This window comes from Colletes gigas, unplaced genomic scaffold, assembly GCF_013123115.1.
Source record: "Colletes gigas isolate AHSC1104 unplaced genomic scaffold, ASM1312311v1 Colletes_gigas_Sc00005, whole genome shotgun sequence".
NCBI lineage: Eukaryota > Metazoa > Arthropoda > Insecta > Hymenoptera > Colletidae > Colletes > Colletes gigas.
Genome location: NW_025106634.1, coordinates 8,933,017 through 8,959,286, shown reverse-complemented (window position 1 = coordinate 8,959,286; position 26,270 = coordinate 8,933,017). Strand labels below are relative to the sequence as shown.

General features: G+C 41.2%; 1 protein-coding gene across 1 annotated transcript in view; it reads left to right on the top strand.

Annotated features, from left to right (window-relative positions):
• Nucleotides 1-530: 530 nt before the first annotated feature.
• LOC122395347 (growth hormone secretagogue receptor type 1) overlaps nt 531-26,270 on the top strand; it is a 39,216-nt gene continuing 13,476 nt past the window's right edge. Inside the window, exons 1-3 of the mRNA XM_043392833.1 lie at nt 531-978; nt 2,850-2,962; nt 3,184-3,346. Coding sequence (XP_043248768.1) covers nt 888-978; nt 2,850-2,962; nt 3,184-3,346 — 367 coding nt within the window. The 5' untranslated portion in view covers nt 531-887. The remainder of the gene's footprint in view (nt 979-2,849; nt 2,963-3,183; nt 3,347-26,270) is intronic.

Here is a 26,270-nt window from a genome sequence, read left to right as displayed (position 1 = left end):
GGGAGTCGTGAAACCCCGTGGAATCGTTGCTATTTTTAACCGACGGGTTCGAAAGAAAGCGCCGCCCGTAGGCCTCGATCTTTATCCCCGAATTTATCTTTTCCAGCGAACCGCTAACGAGCGTGTAAATCGTAGGAATAACAAACATCGACAAAGGGTGAATTCGTTTGTAAGAGACAATATATATGCGATAAAAATCGTCCTCGTCCCTTTGGAGACGACACGGGGGTCTAAATTGATTAAGTTCGAATTGGCTGTTCGAAAAAAAGATTGACGAGTGCCCGGTGTTCCGTGGGTGGCACGATTGATTACCGGTTCGAGTACAACCAACCCTCTCTCGGAAGTCTCATCCCCTCTCTCTCTCTCTCTCGAGGAAGCGGACCAGAGTCACGAAGAAGCAGTTTATAATGTCACTGGATACCGCGGCGGTCTCGAAGTCAAAGGAAACCGTAACCGACGATCGTTCAAAGGCACCAACCTTCCTTTCACGATTCCCGATGGATTTTCATCGCGGTCGACGGTTCCGCCGATTCAGCGTCGCTCGGGAAGTTTCGCCGCGTGTCCGCGCCGAGTCGAACGTGAAGCTGCCGACGTAAAAAAAGTTTCTCCGGTGGTCTTGTGTGTTTGTGCGCGGCGGTGCGTGACGTCAGGGGGCTCGCGACATCGGTTACCCGTGACGTCCATAAATATGTAACGCGAGACCGTTCGAGGCGTAATCGTGTGGTGAAATTTACGCGCTGCGTTATTCCTACCCTTAAATATTACGAACGCTGGTGCCGGTTACGAGATGGATGGTCGACGATAACGGGGGAGGAATCGCGACGACGGACGCGACTGGATAAAAACCGATCGAATACGTTCCGCTCCATCCAAAAGGGGGACGAAAAATGTTGTCCACGGTGTCCAGCGTGCCGTTCGAATTCAATTCTTCCTACTACGCGACTGTTGTTGGAAACGATAGTCGCGACGAGCTGTCCGGTACGTTGATATCCACGTTAATTTTATTTCATTTTTAAATGCAAAAGGCTCAAAATTAATTTAATTTGTCTAGTTTGTTCTCGCATTTTTGTTTGGCGAAAATCCGGGGGTTGAAAGCCAAGAGGGTGAATTTTATATTTGAATTTTCTTTTATTTTATATAGAAATACAGAAGGCTCAAAATTAATTTAATTTGTTTAGTTTGTTCTCGCATTTTTCTTTGCCGAAAATCCGGGGGTTGGAAGACAAGAGGGTGAATTTTATATTTGAATTTTCTTTTATTTTATATAGAAATTCAAAAGGCTCAAAATTAATTCAATCTGTCTAGTTTGTTCTCGCATTTTTATTTGATGAAAATCCAGGGATTGAAAGGCATTAATACAATTATAAATTATAATTATTTGATTTGAAATTATTATAAATTTGACATTTTATTTTTCATAGAAATGGGAAAGATTCGGTATTGTGTATTAACAAAAATTGATTTCCTCTGGCTGGTTTGTTTTCGAGTAAATTATTAGATGAAACAAATATGGCGCCACACCGTAAATCCCATTCATCTACTTCGGTGCTCCAGTAGATCGTGTATTCTAATTTTGGTGTTCGAAACGGTGAACTTGAACGAGTATGCTCAGAATTGCGGGTTATATTTTTACCTTCTGCACACAAGCCTTTCTCGTGCGGTTTATCTTCTTGGTTGTTGGCATGCTGTACGTTTAATATACTGTAGATTAACAGCATGTTCCTCCGGCACCACGTGACGTGTAAACAAACAACATTCCATCGCACGATTTATCAGAATTTTCTTTGCGCCAGTCTGTGATAAGAGCAACGGGGGTTACTTTGACCCATCGATCATACTTTCATAATGCTTTACCCCATTTCGAACGCCAACATTGGAACTTGGGATTTAAAGATACATTTTCCTAAATATGAAAGATCGTACCTTTTAGCCCCCAAAATGGAAGAACGTCAGAGTCGTTCGAGGATAATTTTATTTTTTTAACAGAGGGTCGCAAGATGCCTCGAGCAGTCTTTTTAAATAAATTAATCACCCACACTGTTGAAATTTGCAACAGAAAAATTTATCCCCGTAAAAATTTTTTGGATCGATGGAAACTTGGTACGATTGATAGTTTCGGTGATAAAGATTCGTTTGTTCGCGTTGGAATTGACGGAAACCAACGAAAGATTGACACGAGCGGGTGTAGGTGGACCATATTGCGTTTCGATTTCAATAAAATCCTTGACATCGGCAGAAATAGTAATCGATGTGGCTTAGAGCGACCCATAAAAGTTTTTAGTTTTGCATAATTGACTGGCACATTGATACACCTACGGCATCGCTTTGAAGCTCGGTCAGCGAGTTTTAATTCCGCAGCTGTCGATCGTTCCGAGCGGCGACGGGTCACTCTAGTCGAGGGAACGCGAACAGTGGGGATGATTCGGTTTCGTCAACCCCTCGACATTGTCATTTTTTCGCCCCGAGAAACAGTTTTTCTTTATTGGATTTCTTTCCAGGCTCCGTAACAATACACTTTCTGTGAATCACGCGGTAAACGTAATTTTAAACGTAAAATAATTATCCCCACCCCTTAAACGGGTCTCGTTAATATTTTCGAGGCTGCAATCTTTCAACGACTTTTTCTTTTTTAATTATTTTTAACGAGGGGTAATGTTTCCTCTCTCAGCGTGCACAATTTTTTTTCATACAAAAATATTAAAAATTGTGGGAGTTATGAATCTAGTAAATTCTCTCTGTTAAAATTACCCGTTGAAATTACGATCGTGCAGAAATGTTGAAACGTAAAAGTTTCATAATACAGAATATGTTGAAATTTAACTAATTAAATGGTAATGTTATTGTTTCAGCGTTCGAGGCTGATAATGCAACTGCGGACTACATGTTACCTGCTTACATTCGCACTACGTCCATGGTTCTCTGCATAATAGTGATGATCCTCGGCATAATTGGAAATCTTATGGCGAGTAATTAATTTCAGACTCAATTACGACTTCGTTAATTATTTAAATCTGAAAATAAATATATAAAATAAAAAAAAAGTTTCTCAAAAATTTATTTGTTAAAACACGGTACCAAGTTGTCAATTTATTTTTTTAAATTGTGATTTGTGGTTTCTTCGTGGTTCTCTCTGCGAAAGATCGGTCTCGTTCCTCGAATAAGCGAGACTTTTTACTTTCTCAGGTACCGTTAGTCGTGTTCCGTGGCAAGGACATGCGAAACAGCACGAACATCTTCCTGGTGAACTTGAGCTTCGCTGACCTCTGCGTTCTTCTGATATGCACACCCACCGTCCTCGTCGAGGTCAACTACGGGCCGCAAGTATGGCCACTCGGTGAACACATGTGTAAGTCGACCAATATACCAACATACAATTCATTCATCATAAATATTTTACATCAACAATGGTTGTACTACCCTAGAAAAGAAGAATAGAACCCATTTAATCAAAAAAAAATTGTAGTCGATATCTTCGACGCGTTCACTGTCCGGGTCTCTCAGCGGCGTATCCAATAGCGTGGTGCGTGTGACCCATATACGGGCCACAGACAGTGAATGTGTTGACACTTTATTTGATCCACGCGATATATTTCGAATTTTATAGCAATGGCGGTTTTATTATCCCAGAGATAGATTACTCATAATTATAATATTTAACTCGAAAAGTATGAAACGTTTGAAGCAGCCGTTCAAGGAGTACGAGCACTCGTTTGTTTACGGATGATTTCGAACGCTGGTCGCTTATTCGATTCGTACAAATTGACCAGCAACGCGCGCTAAAGTTATTTCATCGGATCGCGTTGTTATTGAAAGGTTTATCAATAGTTGGCAGTTTAACGGAACCGTATATCGAATGTTTGTCGTAACGCCGACGCTTCAACAGCCGGCGTGCTTTTTCATTCGCCAACCGTTGCCAATATCGGATGCGAGGCAATCAAAGAAACAAGCGGCGGGGATCCATTCCCGTTTTTCGAGATCGATTCTTTTTTCTGAAAACAAGTTGTACGCGCAATAATGCAATATACTGCTTTTCGACTAAAAAACATTCGTCGAAAAGCAGATATCTATCAATTTACTCGCGAACTTTTTTGTTCGATCTCTATTTTTATTAATGGTAATAGAAAAGCGTATTCCATTTACGCCATCTTTAATTTCAAATCGAACAGTCGGAACGTTTAGCATCGACTGGCTGGATGTTGTCCAAGAAAATGTAACCGTTCGAATGAAAATACGAGACTCGCGTGACACGCCAAAAGTTATGGAATAAAAAGAAAATGTCGGTCCTTTTCTTAATTGCATTATGCATACAGGGTGGAAAACCGAAATAAAATAATGTTTCAAAGCGTCAACTATACGAACTTTCATTATATCTTCATAATATTGCTATCAATGGATCGACAAGATTTCCCCGATTAATATGAGCCCAAACACGGTACCATTCGGACAACTTTCACTTATACGCTACTCGCGTCGTTTTCGAAAATTTTCTTTTTGATAAATTAAAAGTTGTCGGAACCATATCGTGTTTGTACTCGTTTTCATCGGGAGATCCTCGCCGATCTATTGATAGCATTATCACGTCGATACAATCACTATGGAAATCACTATAGTAAATTTCGCTGTTGGAACATTGCGAAGCAAACACCGTTAACTCGCGAGCAGAACTTTATACAGTTGCAATTAATCCCCAAGAAAGCTGCCTTTGAACTCTTGTTTACAATTTCAACTGTAAGGAAGTTGTCCCCGGTGGTTGCTCTTCCGCTATAAACGTTCTCTGTGAGCGACAGCGTATACCGCGCAGTAGTAAGCGGAAGTTGGGCCATCTTCGATCAAGATAACACGTTGTTGATATAAATAAAAATAAGGAAAAATTGAATCCCCAACCAGGACCGTGAGAGCAAGGTTTTAAGTCGAGTTCTGCCGTAAGTCAAAATTAATTACGGGGGGGAGGGGGGGGGGCGGAGAGGCGTCGCTGATTCTACTCGGCGCTAGAATTTCAGTCTGCGTTATGGCTGGCTGGCGCGGCATAATATTGAAAGTTTTAAAGCATCCAAGGGGGCTAACGTGAGCCGTGCACGAAGGTTTCATGAAATTCATTAAACCCAATGGGACACATTTCCGCATTATATTACGGTCCTGAAAATATCGCGCGTTTTACCCACCTTTGTTTCCTGTCAATTTTAAACAGTCTATCGAAACACGGCCGTCACGGTATTAATATATCGTCGGCGAGCTCTTTTTCGCGCTGGCTACGAAATTGCATTTCACGTTCCATTCGCGAACCCATCGAAATATAGGATTTTCCAATAAGTGTCGCGGTCGCCATATTTCCATTCGATAGTGTTTCACGAGTCATCGCGGATAGATTGGATTTGTCGCGTTACGTTAAAATAAAACAAAACCACCGTCGGATTATCTTTTCCAGTCTCGTTCAGGAAAAACGATAGAGTTTATTGTTTATCGAGGTTCGTGAGTTGGTCAGTTTCAAGATGCGCGCGATACGGTTGCATCATGCACAATGTTCTTAACGCTGGGAATGTGTTCTACTTTTCTACTCTAATAGTTCCTGACAACGCAGGGTTGCTTGCGTCCATATGCAAAATGGCAATTTCTAATACGTTGCGCAACACCCGATGGCTCGAACAAGATTGCACGTGGCAGTCTCAGAAGGTTATCGAATGATAAACAGGAGGGTTAAACGAAACGTAAACGCTTCTACCGCAACCTTGGAACGAAAATAACAAAAATTAAAAATCTGATTAATGTTTTATTTTATTTAATATTTAACGGTTTCATTACGCTAAACGCGGGAGGACGGATACACGTGATACCGAAATGAATAAATACAGGAGTATATGTAATTCACGAGACACGTGGTGCATGCCCAGGTGCAGGTGTTTAAACTTAATCTCAATTAAAACGTAATCTCTGGCAGCGCGGCGGCCATTTTGACGGTACAAAATAAACTACGGCGCCAAGATTTAAACGACGTGGCTTTGGGCGTCGCTGATACCGCGACGGTAGAAATTTGACGCGGCGAGAAGTATTTTTCCCGATGATGGACAAACCCGTTGAGTCGAGAACGTTTCTCTGGGGAGTGTCGAGGGTCTTAAGGAGATTTGCAGTCGAAGCGAACGCACAAGGAGCGTTCGGCGCCAATCCAGTGCAGTCTTTATCTTATGAAAACTTCATGATCTACTTACTCACCGTGAGATTCCCTCCCCAGCGAGTAACACCACCTTTCGATGGAAGTTATAACGACATTCAGGATTAAGTTCCGGAAAATAAGAAAAAATCCTCGACTGGATTCAAATCCAAAAAAATAAAATAAAAAGAAATTTTTTTTTTTTTTATTATACAATATTAATTTAATGAGGATAGTTTGGTAGATTCTTCGATTAAAAGTGTAGAATAGAACTCAGATAGTACAGTGTATCGATATTGAAAATTTGTAAGATACGATCGAGTCTTGACTGGCGTGTCTGTCCATTACTCGACTTTTCTACTTGCGTTAGCATTTGCAAACATCGACGGTGGGTATAATACTATTTGGCTTTTGTTTATTTTACTACTTTCTAACTGGTTAGAATCAGTTTGCACAATACCATACCATCGTCAATATTTACAAGACGCCAACGCAAATATAAACAATGACCAGCGGATCCGCGTTAGCGATATCATACTCGAAGCAGCGAATTCCAATTAAATTCTACATTCAAGTACTGTAAAATTCTAAAAAATCCTTGGAGCGAATTAAATTTGAAATAAAAAGTCCCAAGTAAAAATTTTTCAATATCGTATTTAATATATTTGAGAGAAAATATCGTTTCAAATTTTTTTTCTCCATTTTCGTATGAACAAAATTTCGAAGGAACCTTCGTTCCACTGCGTGTAAATTGTGTACAGTTTCCCCCGTGTTGTGAAAAATCCCATTCGATACATCATTCGGAATTTATTTCCATCATCCTCCTCATATTCTTCGAAATTGTTCTGCTTCGCGTTGGAGAAATTTTTGAGCGATTTATCGCGCCACTGTCTAGCCATTCTCGCTACTTTTACCTATTCTTGCAATCTCCGTTTTCTTTTTTCAACGTCTCTGTCCTCCAACGAGCACAAAGTGTTTGACAAATACACCACTCACGATTTTTCTGCAATCTCATTTCTCTCGTTGCCTTCCCCGTCCCCCTCCCCTCGGTTCACTTTAATTCATTAAACTTCAGATGTGCCGCAAAGTAAACAATACGAGCCGCGAAACCCTCGAAAATCCCATTGTCCGGAGCCCCCCGTAATTCACTCTTGGACTTCCGTTGCGCATCGAAAGATACTTAATTTTATCGCGTACCAACTGAATCACCGTTACAATATTCATCGAAATTTCCGACGTAAACGTGCTACGTGACTGCGTTCAAATTTTGTTATCAATTTTAAAATTCCCCTCAAAGCGAAAAATTAGCGAACAAAGTCTCTCCGAATTGTATTAAAAATTTATTTATTAAAATATTTAATAAAATCAAGCACTTGGAAATTATTTTTTACTCTACGAAATGTAGAAATGGGATTCCAAAATTTATTATTCCATTACTAAAATTCCCCTGATAAACGTAAACGATGCAAACGCGGTTAATGCGACTCGCAGGTTCTTGAATATTCCATGGCGATCGATCGCTGCATTAATATTACCTTTGTTTAAATTATTCGAAGGGCCGTCGTTGATGTATTTGGTGACAGGTTTTTCGAGCCGGGTCGCCCCGCGTCGAACGATCCGTAACACGGTATTATACTCTTCTCTTTTTTTCTTTTTTTTTTTTTTTTTTCGACGACAAAGCGTCGACCGTAGGCACTTTCTCGTTACCCGTCGTCAGAAAGCCCGTGGAACGACTGAACGAATGCAAGAAGGAGGGTGACGGGATCATGCAGCGAACGACGAGCATCGCGAAGGGTCCGCGCCGTACACGGGGATGCGGTTATCGAGGGTCGGGGGCCAGGATCGGGGGGATGGGTGATGGGAATAGCATTTAGGCGTCTGGGCTTTACGAGGACCGCGTACGGTTCGCTTCGAGTTGATGTGCCCTCGCCCCTCGTCCATGGAATATTTCTCCCGCGTTCTTGGCGTGCCTCCTCGACATCGAAAACTATGTATTGCGGGGGATGAAAGAATGATCAGTCCCGGTTTAAGGGCGATGTGGTACGAACAAAGGGAACCGAATGTCCAGACGTTCGTTTTCTCGAAAATTCTCGCAAATGTTTACTTTGGAGGGCGAAACTTTTGTGTCTGAGTCGGCCATCTTGTTCTGTGCCGTTAAGCTACTGGGAAACGTTGAAAAGTGGTCAGTAAAAATAGTGAGTAATGGACAGACGCAGACCCTTTAGTGTATCCGAAAATATATTTTTGCAGTTGATTTGGATAACTAAATATGTATATATATATATATAGTATATAATATAGAAAATTTATTCGAAAATATCTTTGATGAGTAACTTTCATGTTTGATTCGTGGAAATGGTTGTCATGTGTTTAATAGATGTGGCTCGGTTCGTTTACGATTCGAAACTTTTTAATTCGATCGCAAGGTGTCGCTAAGATCAGTTGGACGACGTCCATTGGAGGACGGTTTGTCGTGATAATTCCGTTTCGCTCTCACAGCCTCTGATGAACTCCAATTAAAGCGTCGTTAAATATCGGCGTTACGTCGCGTACAACCGCGATTATCGAGGTCGTAAAATTTCAGTTTAATCGTTCGTGTTCTTGTTCCCATTTCATGTTTCGGTGACTTTCGCGTCGAAACGATCCACCGCGGCACCGCGCGAAACGCTACTTCGGTTTCATGGCCTTTGAAGTCCCGTAAAGCGATACGTCGATGATCGTTAACCCTAGAACAGTGATCCTCGATCTTCTTTACAGAAGGAAAACCAAAACTGGTCAAGTAAGTTTTCAGTTTATTTTTTCCAAAAAGTTCTGACACTTTTCGTGGCAGTAAACTGGTCTTTTATTTTTACAAAATATTTGTTCATCAGGTTCGACGACAAAACAAAATATAATTTTTGTCCCTTTGAAAAATCGTGTTTTCGTTCGACTGTATTTATATTCTCTTCAGAAAGGAATTAAAGAATTGCTAGCCACAGACTGAACACGTGTTCCTTATCTCGCGTTCTTTGAAATACGACACCTTCTCGAAGGTTCGAGACCATAGAACAACAGCGCGACGAAATTAAGAGTATTCGCAGAATCGCATCTTCGAAGCAGTCTCGAACGTAACCTGATCCATCACTTTTTTTCCTCCCCAATCTTCCAGACATTTCTGGAATGCACTTTGATTTTTATTTTATATCATCAACGGTCGTAACGCGTTGTCCTTTTTCATATCTGTCGCGGTAAAAATTCTCGAACGAGCAATAGCGTCCAAGCTGATGCATTGTTCGTCCTGCGTTAAACGTGATTGAATTTCTAAATTAATAAAAGATCGATTTCGTTTTACGTTTTCTGCGACCTTGAAAAACTTTTGTCATCGTCCGGACGCGAACGAGAAGTTCTGGAAGCCCTCTTCTCCGTCTCGATGGCGGGAAGAACTCTTGGGAAACTTCTCGACGTCTCGTGTTTCGCGGGGGCTCGAGTCGTAAAAGCTTCGCGCGATTCAACGCGGAATCGTATTTTATTTCACGGTTGGTTAAAGAATTTCGTGCCGCTGGGTTGGCTTTACGGTCGCTGTTAGCTTCGATGGACACGTGGCGTCATTTACGGAACGTTTGAAACGATCTTATACGGGATCACGATCGACAACCACAAATTTTGTATATATTAACTGTTAAGATCATCAGGAATTACAAGAAAATTAATATTATTATGTATTTTTGACACAGTATTTTTTTTTTAAATTGTATAATATTTATTGGGTTAGATTTGATAAGCAATTAATATTTTTTTTTTTATTTACGAAGAAAGTTCAGAATTAAATCAATTGTAGAATCTTTGTTAGGTTAGATTCGATATGGGAGCCACCGTAGAAGTTACGAGAGTGAATCTCTTGTTCGACGATTCGCACGCCCACGCGTCGCAGTTTCTCCAGTTTCCCTCCCTCGATTACTATCTCCTCTAAATTCATACTCTCGCTTATCCTACACGAGCACAAACATTGGTACCCATTCGACTAAACAGATTATCTAGCGTTACCGGGAGCCGATTAAGGATGTCGCAGGGATATCCTAAATTGAACTTCTTTCAACGCGTTCTCACTAATTTTCAAAGCAATTAGAAATTTCACAATGTCGTATCCAAATCGTTTCTTCGTTTTTACTCCATATAAGATCAACAACTAGTTTCCATATAAGAAAAATTAGTCCAGTTCGATTTTAATATGTACCAAGTAAATGCAGAACAAATACATAACCACAGATGCTTTTTGGTAGTTAAACTACGTTTTATTGCCAACGTCTCGAACCATACAAATTTATCGGCCTTAAACTTCGAGTGTTTTATTTCGATCTGTTAATCTACACATTACTAGTCTCGAAGCTTGCAAACGTCCGATTGGTCCATCGAGAACAAGATTTATGGGACGTCGGGAGTACGTTTCGCTAATATTTTCATTTATTTAACTTGTCGCGCGGAACTTAAATCGACGATGGCCAGACTCTCGGTTTTCGCGGAAAGTAAAACCGACGTTGAACAGACACCCGACGAGAGAACTTGAATTAGTAGCGTCTTGACGATCGGTAAAAGTGTTCCGCGACGAAACTACGATCGTAAATCGTTCGAGCAACAAATCACCCTGCTACGTGTTAAAATTTATTGTCAACGTGTACGCCAATGGCCGTTCGACTACGCATTCTCGACGTTCGGGGTGATTTAAGATTACAATCAAACGCAAAAACGAATTGGGTTTTCGACAAAATTTATACGGTCACCGAAATCTAAATTCCTCAACATTGTACAACACATTTTCATTGTTTAAACAAAAAAATATTGAAAGAGAAATACTTTGCGTTGCCGCATGGGCGCCATCTTTGATTTTGCACAATTTCTTGTTCAGCCATGTTGTTCCCCATGGAAAACCGTACAATTTTTCTTGGAACATTTTTTTTTTCTTTGGAACAAATTTACGAGCTTCCTTTCACGTTTGTTACCATTAAAAACCAAGATTACAATTTATAATTAAACTACAAGTCTCGATATCGATTCCATTTCGTCCTAAATAAATAATCATCTGTGGTCAACGCGTTCACTGTCCGGTTTCTGAGCGAGGTATCCAAAAGCATAGCGCTATGACCCGTATACGGGTCATGGACAGTGAACGTGTTAGGACAAATGTATTTGAAATATTTTATCGGTGTTAAACAACTGTTGCGATCGTTGGTTCGACTTATAGTCCGCGTTTGCGTGGGAGGGACCATTATTGCGTCGAACGAGGGATGAAACGTGACGTTCGCCCAAGTTGAAATTGCGTTTTCGATCCCCGGGGCGCGCAGCTGTCGTCGTCGAGGAATCTTTTCTTGGTCGGTTAGCAACCGGACGACATAATCGCGATACTCGTCGTTAGCGGAGTTTCTCGTAAACGAAACAAACAGCAGATGTCGCTAACAAGGCGCGAAACGTCCGGGGGAAAATAAACGTGAACGTAATGACTGACGGTAACGTTTTATCGCGTCGGTTCGAATAAATACGCGAGGGACGTCGCGTTTCGTGCGGTTTCGTTTTATTTTTAAAAAACACGACCCGTCTCGTCCCGCGACGAGCGATCGTGCCACGCCAAGTTCAACCATAACCGTTCATGAATTGAAATATCCGCGGCGACTTCCATTAGTTCAGTTCAAAAATAGAACGCGGTTCGTTAACTCACCACCGATCGTTTGCAAGCCGTAAAACAATATCGTGATCTCGTTAAATGTAATTTTACACCCGCACTTATCTATCTTTTTTAAATATAGAAATTCTCTGAACAGACAACTCGTTTTATTTTTTTATTTTATTTGATGTTATCGTGATCACGATCGACCATAACTTACATATTTTTATTTTAGATAATGTTTAATTTTTAATTTTGTATTTTATCCTGGTACGATGACAATCGTTTGAAATATAATAATTTATTTTCTAAATATTAATGAAACTGGAAATTCTAATTACAGAAATAATTTCTAAAAAATTTTATCAATGAAACGAAGCAAATTGACGATAATTTCCATTCGTTCAATTATTAATTGGAGAAGCGTCGAGGGCCAGACGCGACCAGTTGCGAGAACCGCCGTGCAATATTCAAATACGCCTTTTAACGAACAGTTTCTCTGTTGTTTTCCATATTCGAGGCCCATTATAAATTCCATAGGCGAGGCTGTTGCTTCTTTAACGAGGTTCCCGATCAGCAACCGATAGCAATTACCCCTGGGCTATTTACCATCCATTTTCTTGACCACAATGTACCAACGGAGAAGGGAGGAACAATGGCTGCAACTCGTAACTGGGACGTTCTGCTTCGCTTTTCGACAAACGTGACGCCCGACGTTGTTCGCCGTCGCGCAAACAAACTGTAAAACGCCACCGAAAGCCGTAGAAGAAAACGCGCGGCTTCCTTTGAAAGCTGTTTGCGCCGCAAACAACTCCTTGCACTCTAACCTCGTCTATTTTCCTCGTATTCTCCTGTCGTTTTACCAGATTGCCGTCTCTTTTCCTAATAATTGGATACATTCGTAGTAGAAAAGGTTAATTTAAAAAAATTAAAGTTTGAAGATACGAGAATCGTCCCACGGAATATTTTTCATGTTATTAGAAGCCCCGAGGATACTTGTGGGTGGGAGAAACGCAGATTGTCTGGAGCATATCATAGAGATCCATGTAATTTTTCATCGTACCTTGTATCTGCACCCACGAGCTTTGCAAAAGAGCGAAACGTCAGTACTTCCCACGTTCGCCGGTAGAGGGCGATGCTCCGCTCGTTGCTCTCGCAAGTGTTCCACCGTCCACCTGTGCCTATATACACGCTCGACCAGCGACTCCTCAGTGTCCCTCGGTGGCTGTGGCGGGGGCAGGGTGTAACACGGAACGCTCCCCCTTTTTCTCTTTCTTTCTTCTTGCTATCTTGTTTCGTGTCTTCTTGCAATTATTAGTGACGTCGACACGATGAACAAAAAGCAGCAGAGGAAAGTATACATACAAATATACGAGTCCAAATTCAAATTCCAATTCTATATTATAGATTTATAAATAAAATTTGTGGTGTCCCTTTGCTTAGTTATATACACACACGACTTACCATTCATTTATCCTATCGAAAATGCAAGTATCGATGGTGATTGTTTAATAAAAAAAATATATAATAAAAACAATTCTAAAAATTCTTATATAGAATATTATTCTAAATATAGAATAAAAACAATTCTAAAAATTCCGGTTAAATTAAATTCAGACCGATACATTTGAAATAAAAATCACCAAAAAAAAAATTCCCCAGCAACTGTTTGTGCGAATTTTATTCGTACAGATTAGCGTGTATGGTTGTTTTGTCAAATTGGATATTTAAACGGTAGTTTAACCCACCCGGGGTATTGTTCCGCTATGAATAGGGATAATGGCGGTTCTATCGCATTTAACTCGCCAATGAACTCGATAATTGTCGCGTCGCGTGACAAGCAAACCGTGGAGAGCGATACAGAGCCCGAACGCTTTTCATACTTTTCGCGCGGAACAGCTGTCGATATCCAGCACGGTCGCGGGATGATGTATTATCGTCGCGTCGACGAAACGAGCATCGACGAACGCCGTGTAATATCATCTCGTTTTTTATTAATATTCGCGCGACTCCGAGCGTCGCGTGTCACGATTATTTGTAAAGGTCGCGTGTCGAACATTGTTACGAACTGTCGTCATTATACCGACGCGCTGCGAATTATGGAATTTCTGCGACACGGTACGCGCGCGCCGGACGCTGCACAAAGGCCGTTCGCGAATGTTAATTGAGTAAAAAGAGAGGAGGAATATTTTTCTTTGTCCCGTGATACTTTTCTCGTTCCTCTTATCCGATTTCAATTTCGTTTGCGACTTTTCGGCCCCCGACTCGACGGTGAAGCATCAAGCCCACTGCAATAGCTGCGTTTGTAATACTGTTTAATAGGATTCTTTCAACAGTCACCGTTGTTTCGTCGTTCTTTCTCGAAGTTACAATTTAATCGAACGAGTTGTACTTGGATTTTTAGCGACATTATTCCACAAAATTAATAACCAAATAATTTTGATTTCTTTATCGATAAAGAATTTAATAAAAATTTTACAGTGCACGGCGATGTCGATAGAAAATTAAACGCGTAATATACATAGTTTTCGAAAGTTCTCTGGATCAAAGTGCGCGCGTGCACGTCGAGAAACTGGAATACTTTCGTCGAAGTATCCAGCGAATTTTCGCGACGAAATTCTCGCGCATAATAACTCGAAGTACAAAAATGGCTCCCAACTTGGGAACAAGCGAAATAAAACTCTCGTTCGTATAAACTTTTTTCCGTTGGTTTTACGTCCACGATCCGCTGCTGAAGTATCCAGATAAAAATTCCAAACGACGAGTAAAAAAAAATAAACGACCGGTAGGTACAAATTAAAATTTCAATTGCAGAAACGTTGCTTCTATTACTAAACTCCCGACTCTGATGTACAGACATTTTATTCCAAACTTGTTTCTACGTCTCTCTGACGAAGATGGGTCAAAATTGACCCGTTCATATTATAAATATACTAAAAAAAATGTCACGATCGTTCACCTTTTGCCTTCGTTTATTAAAACGCTTTATTAAAACGTTTTATTTATCGCGTACGTTTGTGCGTTTGTACTTAGAGCTCGATTGCTCGTCGAAAGCAAAGTATCCAAGAGGGATGGAAAATTCAAAAGGACGGTGAAAGTCCACCGCGCCGTGTTATTTCCCGGACCCTTTTCCGGCCAAGTGAATTCGCAAAGTTGTTCCTCCCGGTCGGTACGTTTTGTAATTAAAATTACCCCATTGGATTCTCGGCGCGGCGAGTTGCGAAACAAAATTTGGAATTTAATCAGAGACGGTGCAGCAAGGAATTTCAAGCTGCATCGACATTGAGAGATCCGCGAGAAATCGATTTTCGGGGGCCCCCACCCTCCCCCTGGAAAACTTGAGCCATTTATGGCGAAACTTGCGAACGACGCGATAACAATGAACTAATTCGTCTCGATTTCGCGTTAACTGGCACAGTCGACCGATCGCTGCTCCCGTCGGGAATTAAACGAAACTCCATCGATTGCTCAAGAATTTACAGTAAAATAGAAATATAAAATATGTAAACGCTACGAAACGATACTCCATTTTACATTTTCCAAAATGGACCGTTCAAGTGTCCTGTGATTTATGGACGCAAATATCTATTGTAGAGATGAGAAATTAGCTAACATGTCTGACTGGTTATAATCTCCTAGCTATAATTCAAGGAAAGTGGGTCTGTAGGTGATTATAGCCTAATCAATCAGACTGATCAAATGGTATCTGCACAGCAGACACAGAATTGTGCAAATTTTACGTTAAACGAGGTTTAATGCTCGCGATCTTGGGGCTGTGCGTCTATTGGTGCGTCGCGTGGGCCTCTGGAGGCATGGACCAATCACGCGTCTCTTCTCGTTTCTCCTGTACGCGCCTTTCTATTCGCCCGTGCGCCTCCTCACCAGTCACTTCGTGCCGGAACCATGTGCAACGTGCACGCGTCGCGTCACGATACCGCCAATCTATATTTCTCCTAATAAATACAGTACTACATAATTGTTTGTGCGTCTTCGGATCTATCTGAAACAGATCTAGCGCACTGTAACATTTTAACAAGAAAGATGTAACCTCATTGTTCGCGGAACGCAAACTCTGCGCGTCTGCGAGTTCAATTACACGAATAAGGGAAACGAGATCTTCGAAACTACATAAATTGTCTCATCAAAGTTAACGGAAGTTTGCGTCAAACATCCCCCCCCCGGACGTCTCGGTGTCCTCGTTTCGCGAAATCTAGTATCATTCTTCGCGACAGACGTTCTTGAGAGCCGTGGTTCGTTCCGGACGATTCGAATCGATGTCGGGGGAAGAAATTTTCAACCGAGATTCCAGGTCGGTGACAGCCTTTGTATAAATATCGTTACGATTTCTCTTCGAAGTGAAATAAAAAAAACGCGTCCAGACTGTTCGACACTCGAAAACAATCGACATCAAACGCGACAGAGAACATTGGCGACGCCGCGAGATGGCGTCTCATGAAAAACGCTCTTTCTTAACGCGTCCCGGTATCGTTCGACTCGAAATCGGAAAAGCAGAGTTCGAACGAAGTTGCATCGAAGGAACGAGGTCCGCTGGACAACTTTTGGACGTTCGCCAGCGTCCATTATCGTTCTCGTCGCAATTTCACGGAACACGCTTCCTCCGTCCGCTTTTTCCTTCTTTTTTCGTTTAGCTCGCGAGATGGTCTTAATTTATTTTCACAGGTTCTCGCCGGGGCGTCCGTTTCCCGTGTCAGCCTAAATCATTCCCCGCTGCAGCCACGTAATTACAATCTGCATAAATAAAATCGTAACATTGTCCGTCATTTTTACATTTGCTTTAGACATTCTAATATCACACGATTTTAAATTGACGGGCTATTTAATTTTGAAATTACCCTCGAGTAACTTTTGTTCGAGACGTTCTTTGATCCAGTCAAGAATTTCGAAGTCGTTCGAGGGGATCGACTTGAGAGGCTCCGTGAACGTTAACGGTGGATAATTTCGTTGTGGTAATTAGTATATTAATTGCTAAGAGACGACCGGCGCCGGATCAGGGCCGGTTAGAGGAGGGAAAGCTCCAATTCTCCGGCCAAGGATTATTCCGACGGAAGCACAGAGACGAAAAAATATGGTGAAAAGGGATGGAGATGAATGGGTTTCTGCGGAGACGAATGGCTAACCACGGGAAACGCTGATGTCTGCGTTTCCCACTCGGCTTTTCCACGTGGATGGTGTTGAGATTACGTTAAACCGCGACCGTCGAAGGATTCTGGCTCAAAACGCGACGACGACGAAGGCTTTCGAGAATTTTCTTCGAGGAAACAGCATTAAAATTTTACAATATGATTATTAACGCCCAAAAATCGCCATTGTTCGACCCACTCTCACGTAGCGATCTTGAAACTGTTAAATTCAAAACCTAACCTCTCTGTAGGGATTAAAACACTCAAAATTACAAGTAAATTAAATAGCATGTTTTGGGTGGACCAATGTACAAAAATTGTGTCCAAATTGTTTAATTTACACTCGTGACGTTTTTATTTGTCTCTAAATCGTTTTGAAGGTATAATTTTCCCCCGGTTGCGCGGGAGACCTTGCAATTAATTCTGTTAGAGATACACGAAATTGCGCAAGACGTTCCAAGAAAGTGCTCGTCGCCCCGAACGCGACTTAATTATCTTAAATTTGTCCGAAACGCAACCGGGGAAACGAAATTGTTGGCTATTGTTTTTTACGATATCGTGAATTCGAAATATCTGTTTACGAAAGTTTAATATTTCCTACAATCTCGAGGGGTTCAAAGTCAAAGGAAAACAGCCGCGCGACATGGGGGATAAACGTCGAGAATATTGCTCGTTTCGCAACATAATGTCTATATATGACTCGATAACTGTTTGCACAAATCGATCTGCGAGAGCTTTAATGACATCCCGTTGTATATCATGGTGACAGTTACCCGGGGGTTCTGTTCGCTTAATGATGACAGCATTAGAGATACTGTTTTGAGCCATAACCGTTATATTCGTTAACATGTCGGGGAAAATCGCTGTCATGAGGGGTTCCATGGGAGGAAATGGAATTAGGAATAGATCTGGACAACGTTAGAACGTAATTCATTCGTTTTAATTACCTCGTAGAATACTCGATTTACTCCCACATTCGTGTACATTTATAATAGTGGATCTATATTTTATATTTTTAATTTATTAACTATGTAATTACAGAGAGCTGTTTTGCAAGGTAGTTTTTTTAATTATTAATCGAGGCAAATACACCCAATTAATTACGTATATCAACAATACGCGCTCTTTTTTTCTCCGAGCGGTAACCCATCCTCTGTTCTGCGCGCGGCCAGATGCAGCTGCACTTCAGTGATCGGACGAGTGCCAGTGTCTCCAACGAACCATGACCGTCGACAAGATCGTTTCTAATTTTGTTCCATTTATAGTGATCGGTATACGTTGTTCTGTGTAAGTTTTTCGTGAAATAAAACAGTTTAAAAATGTTTTAACGTTCCCGCGTGTTTCGATTCGTGGTCGTTCGGTTAGAAAGCGTCCCGATCTGCATAAGGCGGGTTTTTCACGGATCCACGATTACGCGTAGGACGGACTAACCCAAATAGATAGCGAAGAAGCGAAGCGGGCACTATCGCTTAGTGCGCAACCCCTCGTCGAGCGATAAGGTCACGAATTTAATGAATGTGACGTAATCGAAGTTGCACAGAGAACTCGGGGTTTCGTTCCGACCACTTGTTCGCTTATCGTCGCCGGTCGCGCGTACGGTGCGTTTAAAATAGCCGCGATTTGATAAAACGATCGTTCGTCGAAACTTCAAAGCGACTCGGCGACCGGGTACTAGGTTTCGCGGAACTCGTAACCGTCGATATTCTACGAAACAGATACTCGTAATGAGGATTCCGCAAATATCCGTGGCGATTGCCTCGCCCCTGAGGAAAATTAAATTCACAATGGTTCAACGCAGGCCATTTAATTTTATCGCGATAGCCCCCGGGGACTGCAGATTTTATGCATTCGGGACGTTTGCTAACGCGAAAAACGTATCACCCCAGAGTATTTCGTACATTTTATTAACGAATATATTATATCAAGCGTAAAAGTTTCAATAGTTTTTTTACAAATTTATATTTTGTATTACATCTCGAGGCTCCACATTCACACATGAAATAGAATTTTCTCTTCAAAGGAATAACTAAATCCATTCGTCAATCGTGTCGAAACAACAGCAACTTGGAATGTAAATCGGACACGCTCGGCTCCCAGCCCGAATGGGGCAACTTTCGTACATGCTCGGGCAGTTAGGTTCGCAGAGAACAGTTGAACCGAGTTTCCATGAATGTAGAGCGAACATGTCAAATACGGAAGCGAAATTCTTATCTAAATAACAATTTCGAGTTGCGCGTAAATAACAAATAAACAACCCTTTTTAACTCGATATTTGTAGAATAGACATTAGTACCTAAATCGTAGAATGAAATATTTCGTGTGGATAACCTCTAATAGAATTTCATAGCATTTGTGGAGTCATTTAATCTTTTCAGTGTTCCCCCACCCGCATGAACGAAATTTATTTGCGGAAACCTGCTCTGCTTGAAAGTTACCAAGATATCAGAACTTGATGTCCCCATACCTGGGTACTATTTACCATATTTATCGTTGCAGTGGTCGTCGACTGTATTAAGATAATCAGACAATGGGACACAATAGTTCCATCGAGACTTTCCCCCCAGCGTTACTTTCGTAATTTAACTTAGTTTCCCCTCCGTATAGCGTTTAGAGGATCCTCCAACCACCAGAAACAAATTTTTATTATGGTTATGACATCTAAAATATTTATAATTGATTCACAATGTCGGTATAAGAAAGTACAAATGAATCGTCTTGATAGTTTATAAATTCCTTGAGTCGTATATATAGGAGTAGGAGGTCGATAGAATACTTGTGAGAGAGCGTGTCTCTCTAGCGGCAAGTGCAGAAAGCTTTTCTATTATTCTAAGATCGACGTAGCTTTGTAATTATACCTAACAAAAGTATTTGATTTATATTGTTTGATGTAGCCTCGTAAAATAATTGAATAACGAAAGTTTTTAATTAGTATTTATACTCGCTGCTTCGATAAATTCCATAAATTCCAGCAGCCAGCGAATTAAAGCTTCTTCGTCGAGACCGTTCTTAAAAAAAGAATACGTACTGACCGCACACGCGATCATTGTTGCCCGGATGCTTTCAGCAAAATTGTATTTCGCGAAAGCGTGAGTTACGAACGTGATTACTAATCGAGAGAAATGCAGAGCACGTATCCCTTTCGTTTAATTTCTCTCGGGTCTCACATTTTACCAATAGTAGAATCGAACATTTTTAGGTCAATTTCGAATCACTGCGAAAATCGAAATGGCGATTTTATGTATATTGCATTGTGTTTAGAGTTCTCGCGTGCTCCCATTATGCATGTAAATATAGTTAAAGGTAATAACTGAACGCACGTTGCTCAGGGCGTATTTCTGTTTCTTGGTTCAAGTACATTATTTTCCAAATAGAAATCAGACTAAAAGATTACTTGATTTCTAGCTACTGATTGAATAACATCTAATTGTTTCAAAAATATCTTTGGTAATAAAATAATGAAGAATAGCTTAAAAAATGTTAATCAAGTAACATAACCAAAGAGGAAAACACTCTATCGAAATGCTATTGGTTATCTTTCAGAGATTGCCAAATCATGGCTGCTCAATTTATTTCTGTCCAATTCATGCAGTCTTCTCGTCGATTTATGAGACCTTATTTGAATGTATTTTGAGATTTTACTGTCTGCCAAACACCCTTGCTCATCTTCGCTGCGAATATTTTCACCCATCAGTGATTTGTATTCACTATGGCGAAACTATAAATATGAACACAGAACATCGGTTTTGTGAACGTTGAGGTTAGGTTTTAAAAGCAATATTTGGACAGGCTCGTTCCCATTACCACTGATAATGGAGGCTCTACTGTGATTCATAGAATATTTCTTGTAACTACAATGATAAATTCGAGATTAGTTTAACGAATAAAGACTACCGTTCAAATATTATTTAACTAGAATATCTCTTTAAAAATTACAAGCACCTTTTTAAGTGTTGCAAGCAAAATTCTCTATTTTTCAACAAGGAAATATATTAATAACGATTCAAACGATTCGTCGGAATATTCGAAACGCAATATCGTTGAATTTCTCCGGGAAAAAGTACACGTTCCGTAGAAAATGGTTGGTCTTCGAGCGAGAAAAAAACGTGTCGTCGAAGTATCCTGAATTCGTCAAAAGGGGGGGAATATAGTTGATAAAATGCAGACACTCTCCAAGGTATGTCCTTACCTTGGAATTTCCATTTGAATGCAAAGCACAAAAGGGTAGAACATTCTACGCGAATGGCGGTTCCGTGGAGAATTGTTTCCCCGTATCGGGCGGTGGGCACAATTAGTTAGCCTTGTTTCGTGATATTTATGAACGAATCGTTTCGAGACACAGCTTCCGCGAGAGCCCCGTCCGCCTTCATCGATCATCGAGAATGATCGAAGAGGTTAAACAATCTCTTTTCGTAAACTCGCGTCGTACGTCCGGCGACGAGAATAGCGAAATTGTAAAATTCCATGCAGCTGGATTTATTTGTCCCGGAGAACTTTCAAACTGTCTACGATCCAATCGATAACGAGATTTCGAAACGATGGGAATCGAGGAGAAAAATGTAAGATCGTTTGCGTCGAACGAGCGAGGTTATGAATGCTAGCTCGACGCTGAAAGGATGACTGGTATAGGTTATGTATTAGTTACGAGAGAATGCAGGTTGGCAAGAGTGCGTGGAATAGGTTGGTAAGAATTATTTCCTAGTAAATATTTACGGTGTGCAACGTTGGTATTTCACGGTCACTTTCTATTTTAATTAACATTTCGTAACTTTTCTACGAAATGTAATTCTTTTTTTATGTTTGATTTGCACACTCGAGGCCGGCATGAATGTAACGGAAAGTTTTAACGAGTCCGGTTTGTTAATACGTCAACGTGAAAATCGGGATAACAATAGAAGCTGCTTGACAAAATAAAGCAGACCCGCAGGATTGTTCCCGGAGCGTGGAAAATTGAAAAACGTAATCGTAATTATATTGCGAGATTTGACTTTCTGGGGCGTGTTAATGGGATATCGAAAATCCGGGTCTCGCGGAATTTTCGAAATTTAACGGTCGTGCTTGTCAACCGACTGTTGCCGGCTGAAAGCTTCAAGAGCAACTTTCGGAAAGTTGGCGGAAAGTTTTTGTTGGAAACTTCCTGCGAAAATAAGATAAAAGTGAGCCGGTAGTTCGGCTGGCGCCTGTTATTTAGCAACGAAGAAAACTTGGTTGCAAACGTGGAATAATTTATCGGCGACGCTAACTAATACAACGAAAACACCGTAGTGCAAAGTTTTTCTAGCAACCAAATTACCCAACTAATTTGAGATTCACAAAATACTTAATTTAATACTATTTTAGTCGGTAATTATTGGTTATTTCTTTTTTAATGGTATAAGTTTTCGAAAACTGACTAGACTGAGTGGACTATGTTGCAATATATTTCTCCAACAAACATGCATCATTGCACAACCGTAGGATCCATTCGTCCAGCTTAAATAATTTTTCACGGGCAATTATTCGCTAACGATGATTCACGCAGTCCATTTACCAAGTAGATCGCTGAACCTTTTATCTTTACTGACCTTTTGCGTTTCATTGTGACTTTTATCCGGTGTAAAAATACGCGGTAAAACCTTCCATTATTCAAACCCACGACATTCCAAGTTTTGTACCATTGGAACAGTACTGTTTCAACGTTCTTCTACCCACGCGTTACCTGCCCTTAGAGAATATAATTTTTTCTGTTACATCCTTAGACCTTTTATAACCTCTTTTTTTTTATAGAAACTCGTTCGTTTTAAATATCTAGCAAGAGGAGTGTATGTATACGAATAGGTGGTCGATCGAGCGCTTGTGAGAAAGAAAGGTCGAGCGTGGCCCTCTAGTGGCGCGCATTGGGAACTATCGCCACAGAACGTAGACTTGTAGTCACTTTTTGTAGAGAATCGTTCAAATTAAATATCTTTCTGGATTCTGGACGAAATCAGACGATATAAAAAGCACCTGATCGTCGTTTTGTTAGTATAGTAGGTTACTCGACGATGGAAGTTCGTTGACCCGTTCGACAAAGGCGAAAATATGACCGGAAGCGAGCACGTTTGCCTCGCGCAAACACCTAAATCTCGTATCGGAACTCTATGAACACACCTGGATCACGCTATTCTTGGCTGCTCCCTCGTAGATAAAAGAATGTAAGGGCGGAAATGGATTACGCCAAGGAGAACGTGCGAAACGATAGTGGACTACGAACACTGTAGATAGTGGTTAAAAAAAAAGTAAAATATAGAGATACGGAAGATCGAGTGGATCGAAACTGGAACAGAAATCTACGGGATTAAATCAGGCTGTATCTCACCGATAACACGTATTTTTAGCTACGAACGAATTCCTATTGTGCAAATTTCGAAATGTCAGTTTCGAAAAATTTTAATGAACGCGAATTTGTTTAAACTTTCTCCACAAAGGTTATTTCTGGGGCTGGGCGTTTCATAATTAAAATCATAACGAGTCTGCTAATAGCTTCGGTGCGTTTTGACTAATCGACCCACACGCACGGTCAATATTATTTGAATAATGTCTGGGAACGAAATCAGTAGATTCCGCAGCAGTTTCAATTTATACACTTGAAAGAGTACTCCTAACCACCGCTCCATTAATTTAAACTACGAGAACGTGGATCGTTGTGAAACTATATATATTCTGTTTTCATTGCAAATTTTCAGAAACTGTAATATAGCTATATTACACGGATTGCTGAGGCTCTCCCGATTAAAACAAGTCCAAACACGACCCTGTTCGGACGAATTTCGATTTTGAATTTTGAAAATGTTGCGTAATTAAAAATGATCGGATTGCAGTCGTGTTTGGACTCATTCTCCTCGGGAGGATCTCGCCAATTCGATAATTATACTTTCATAAATATATAATCAAAAATATTAAATATAACTGAAATCTAATTTAAAATGCGATCGAAGGTGAAAGGCGAATTAAAGAGCTCTTCTTGATAGTGACGGGCATCGAAGAATGTTGCTATTCGGTTCAGCTTGCTCGGCCAGACAACGGTGTCAAGATCGCCGTGTGTCGTCTAGGTGAATCCGTCTAGGTTTCGACGCTGGCTGAGAAAAGTGGCCCGTCGTAGATGCTGGCGGTGCCGCGGCGCCTATTCCATTGTATTTCCTGCCACGGAGGTTAAAGAGAATTGGATGGAAGCTTGGCAGGACTGGACGGCGTTACGACGGGCGTAGCATTAAATGCTCCGGGCGCGCGGCACAGCCTCTAAGAGCAACGGTAATTCCTAGCGGGTGGTAGACGTTCACCTACTCGTTTCCAACCCCCATCAACCTTGTCCAACGCCCGGCAATACCTCGATTCGAGTACGGTTTCGTAACGCGTGCCCTTCTGCTCCCACCTTGCCCTAGCCTTGCTCCGGCAAATCTTCAAGGACTCCCAGAGTCGGATAAAAGGCTTCGGGAGGGTTGGACCGGATTTATTAAATTAGGATTCATCCCCCTTCAGGCCACTTGACGATGAGTTTCCTGGTGGTAATCGTCAGGCAACAGAGAAATCGCTAATTCATTCAAAACACGCCAATTTTGGAATTTCCCTGGAATTTGTTTGAAGCTTCGAAAGTAGGAAAGGTTATAAAATTGTCCAGAGTTTAGTAGAGCAACCCTATCAGGCCTTAGACGTCGGTCAAGGAGTGCATATGTAACGATGAAAAAAGGTGAATGGTAGAGCACTTGCGAGAAAGAGAGGTGGAGCGTAGCCCTCTGCCGGCGAGCGCGGAAAGTATCGCCACTATATTGCGTAAATGCAATCGGTATGCACGCGTGTATGAAAGATGGCACGACTGGCGCAACGAGACGATCCACGAGCCAATATTCTAACCTAATTCTTCCACTCGATTATCAAGCACGTTCATTGTCCCTCGACTATATTTTTTAACGTCAGAATCTGAATGAAAATCGACAAATGAAGTAGAAACTGCGCTCAATGTGCACTTAGCTTAATGCGTCCATAATCGGATCTCTTACTCCTCGTCTAACTTTTTCTCCCCACTCCTTTTGCCCGACTTTCTTTTGTTTTCGCTGGTTCTTCATCATTTTAAGTTCACGGGCGGTCTTTGGTAGAAGAATCTCCATCTTTTTGGCACAGTTTGAAGAAGAAACCCGGACGCGTCCCGTAAGCGTGAATAATTATGAGAATGATAAAAGCTTCGAAGAATAAAAATTCAGGAAGACGTCTCACGACGAGGCATGGCTGAAGATCTCTTTTATACGGTTGAACGTAATCGTGACGAGCAAGTTAAATTTATTTTATTATTTTTGTTATGCAAAAAAAATATTACCCACTGAATATCGAACATAATTTATTTCTCCGTAATTAAAAGCGGTAGCAATCCCAATTAGTAATCTCGCGTAGTAAAAACGTGCAGTCTCTTTAACAGACGTCACGTAATATCGAGTGGGCCGAAGTGGCAAGATGGCGTCGAGCGGTAAAAAAAAAAAGGCGCCGGTCGCTGATCAACGAGACGTTAAAATTAAAGTTCCTTCCTCCGGGAAAACTGTCCGCGAACGTCAAGCGACGTAAAAATAGTCCCCCCATTTATATTCAGCTCCTGTTTAATTCCGAGACCAATTCGAGCTTAATTGTTTCAAATTCCGCGAGTTTCTTCCGAGCGTGCGATGGCTTCACGGTCGTACGCTCGCGGAATTTTTGCAAATGGACCCCGAAATAAACCCGTGACGCCATTGATACCCACTCGAGGCTTCCCGTGTGAAAGTCTTTACCTTTCAGCAAATATTTCAATCTATCTCTATTTTTGTTCGAGGTTATAAACAGTGTTCCATTCATTTTGTTTATCATGGTAATATTTAAACAAGATACGATACCAAATATATTTAATTTATTATACTTTACATGCATTGTGAGGTAAATTATTCCAACCAAAATGTTCGCAAGATTCTTGTCAGGAAATAAATCAGGATGAATGAAAATACCCTGAAAGTGGACGCCGCGACATCAGAACTCCCCCCATAGCTGTCCAAAAGCTTATTCCGAGAGCCTGTTTTCTCCCCGAGTGTCGCGCAATATGCGAATCAACGTCAGCTTTTCGCTCCCCCCCTCGAAACTGGATATACTCGTTCGAAACGAGCCCCGGTGTTCCTATCCGTTCGCGGTAACACGAGAGCCATTTGTCCAAATTTGCGTAAAGCAGCGGAAGACCGTTTTCTGGCGCTGCAACGGAAGTTCTTATCGGTTCTCGTTAACGAGAAGAACGCTGTTAGTTCGGTCCTGGGAGTTGTGGGGTTCGATAAGACCAACGGCGGCTTAAACCGTTAGTCGTATTTTTCATTATCGTTCTCCTCAT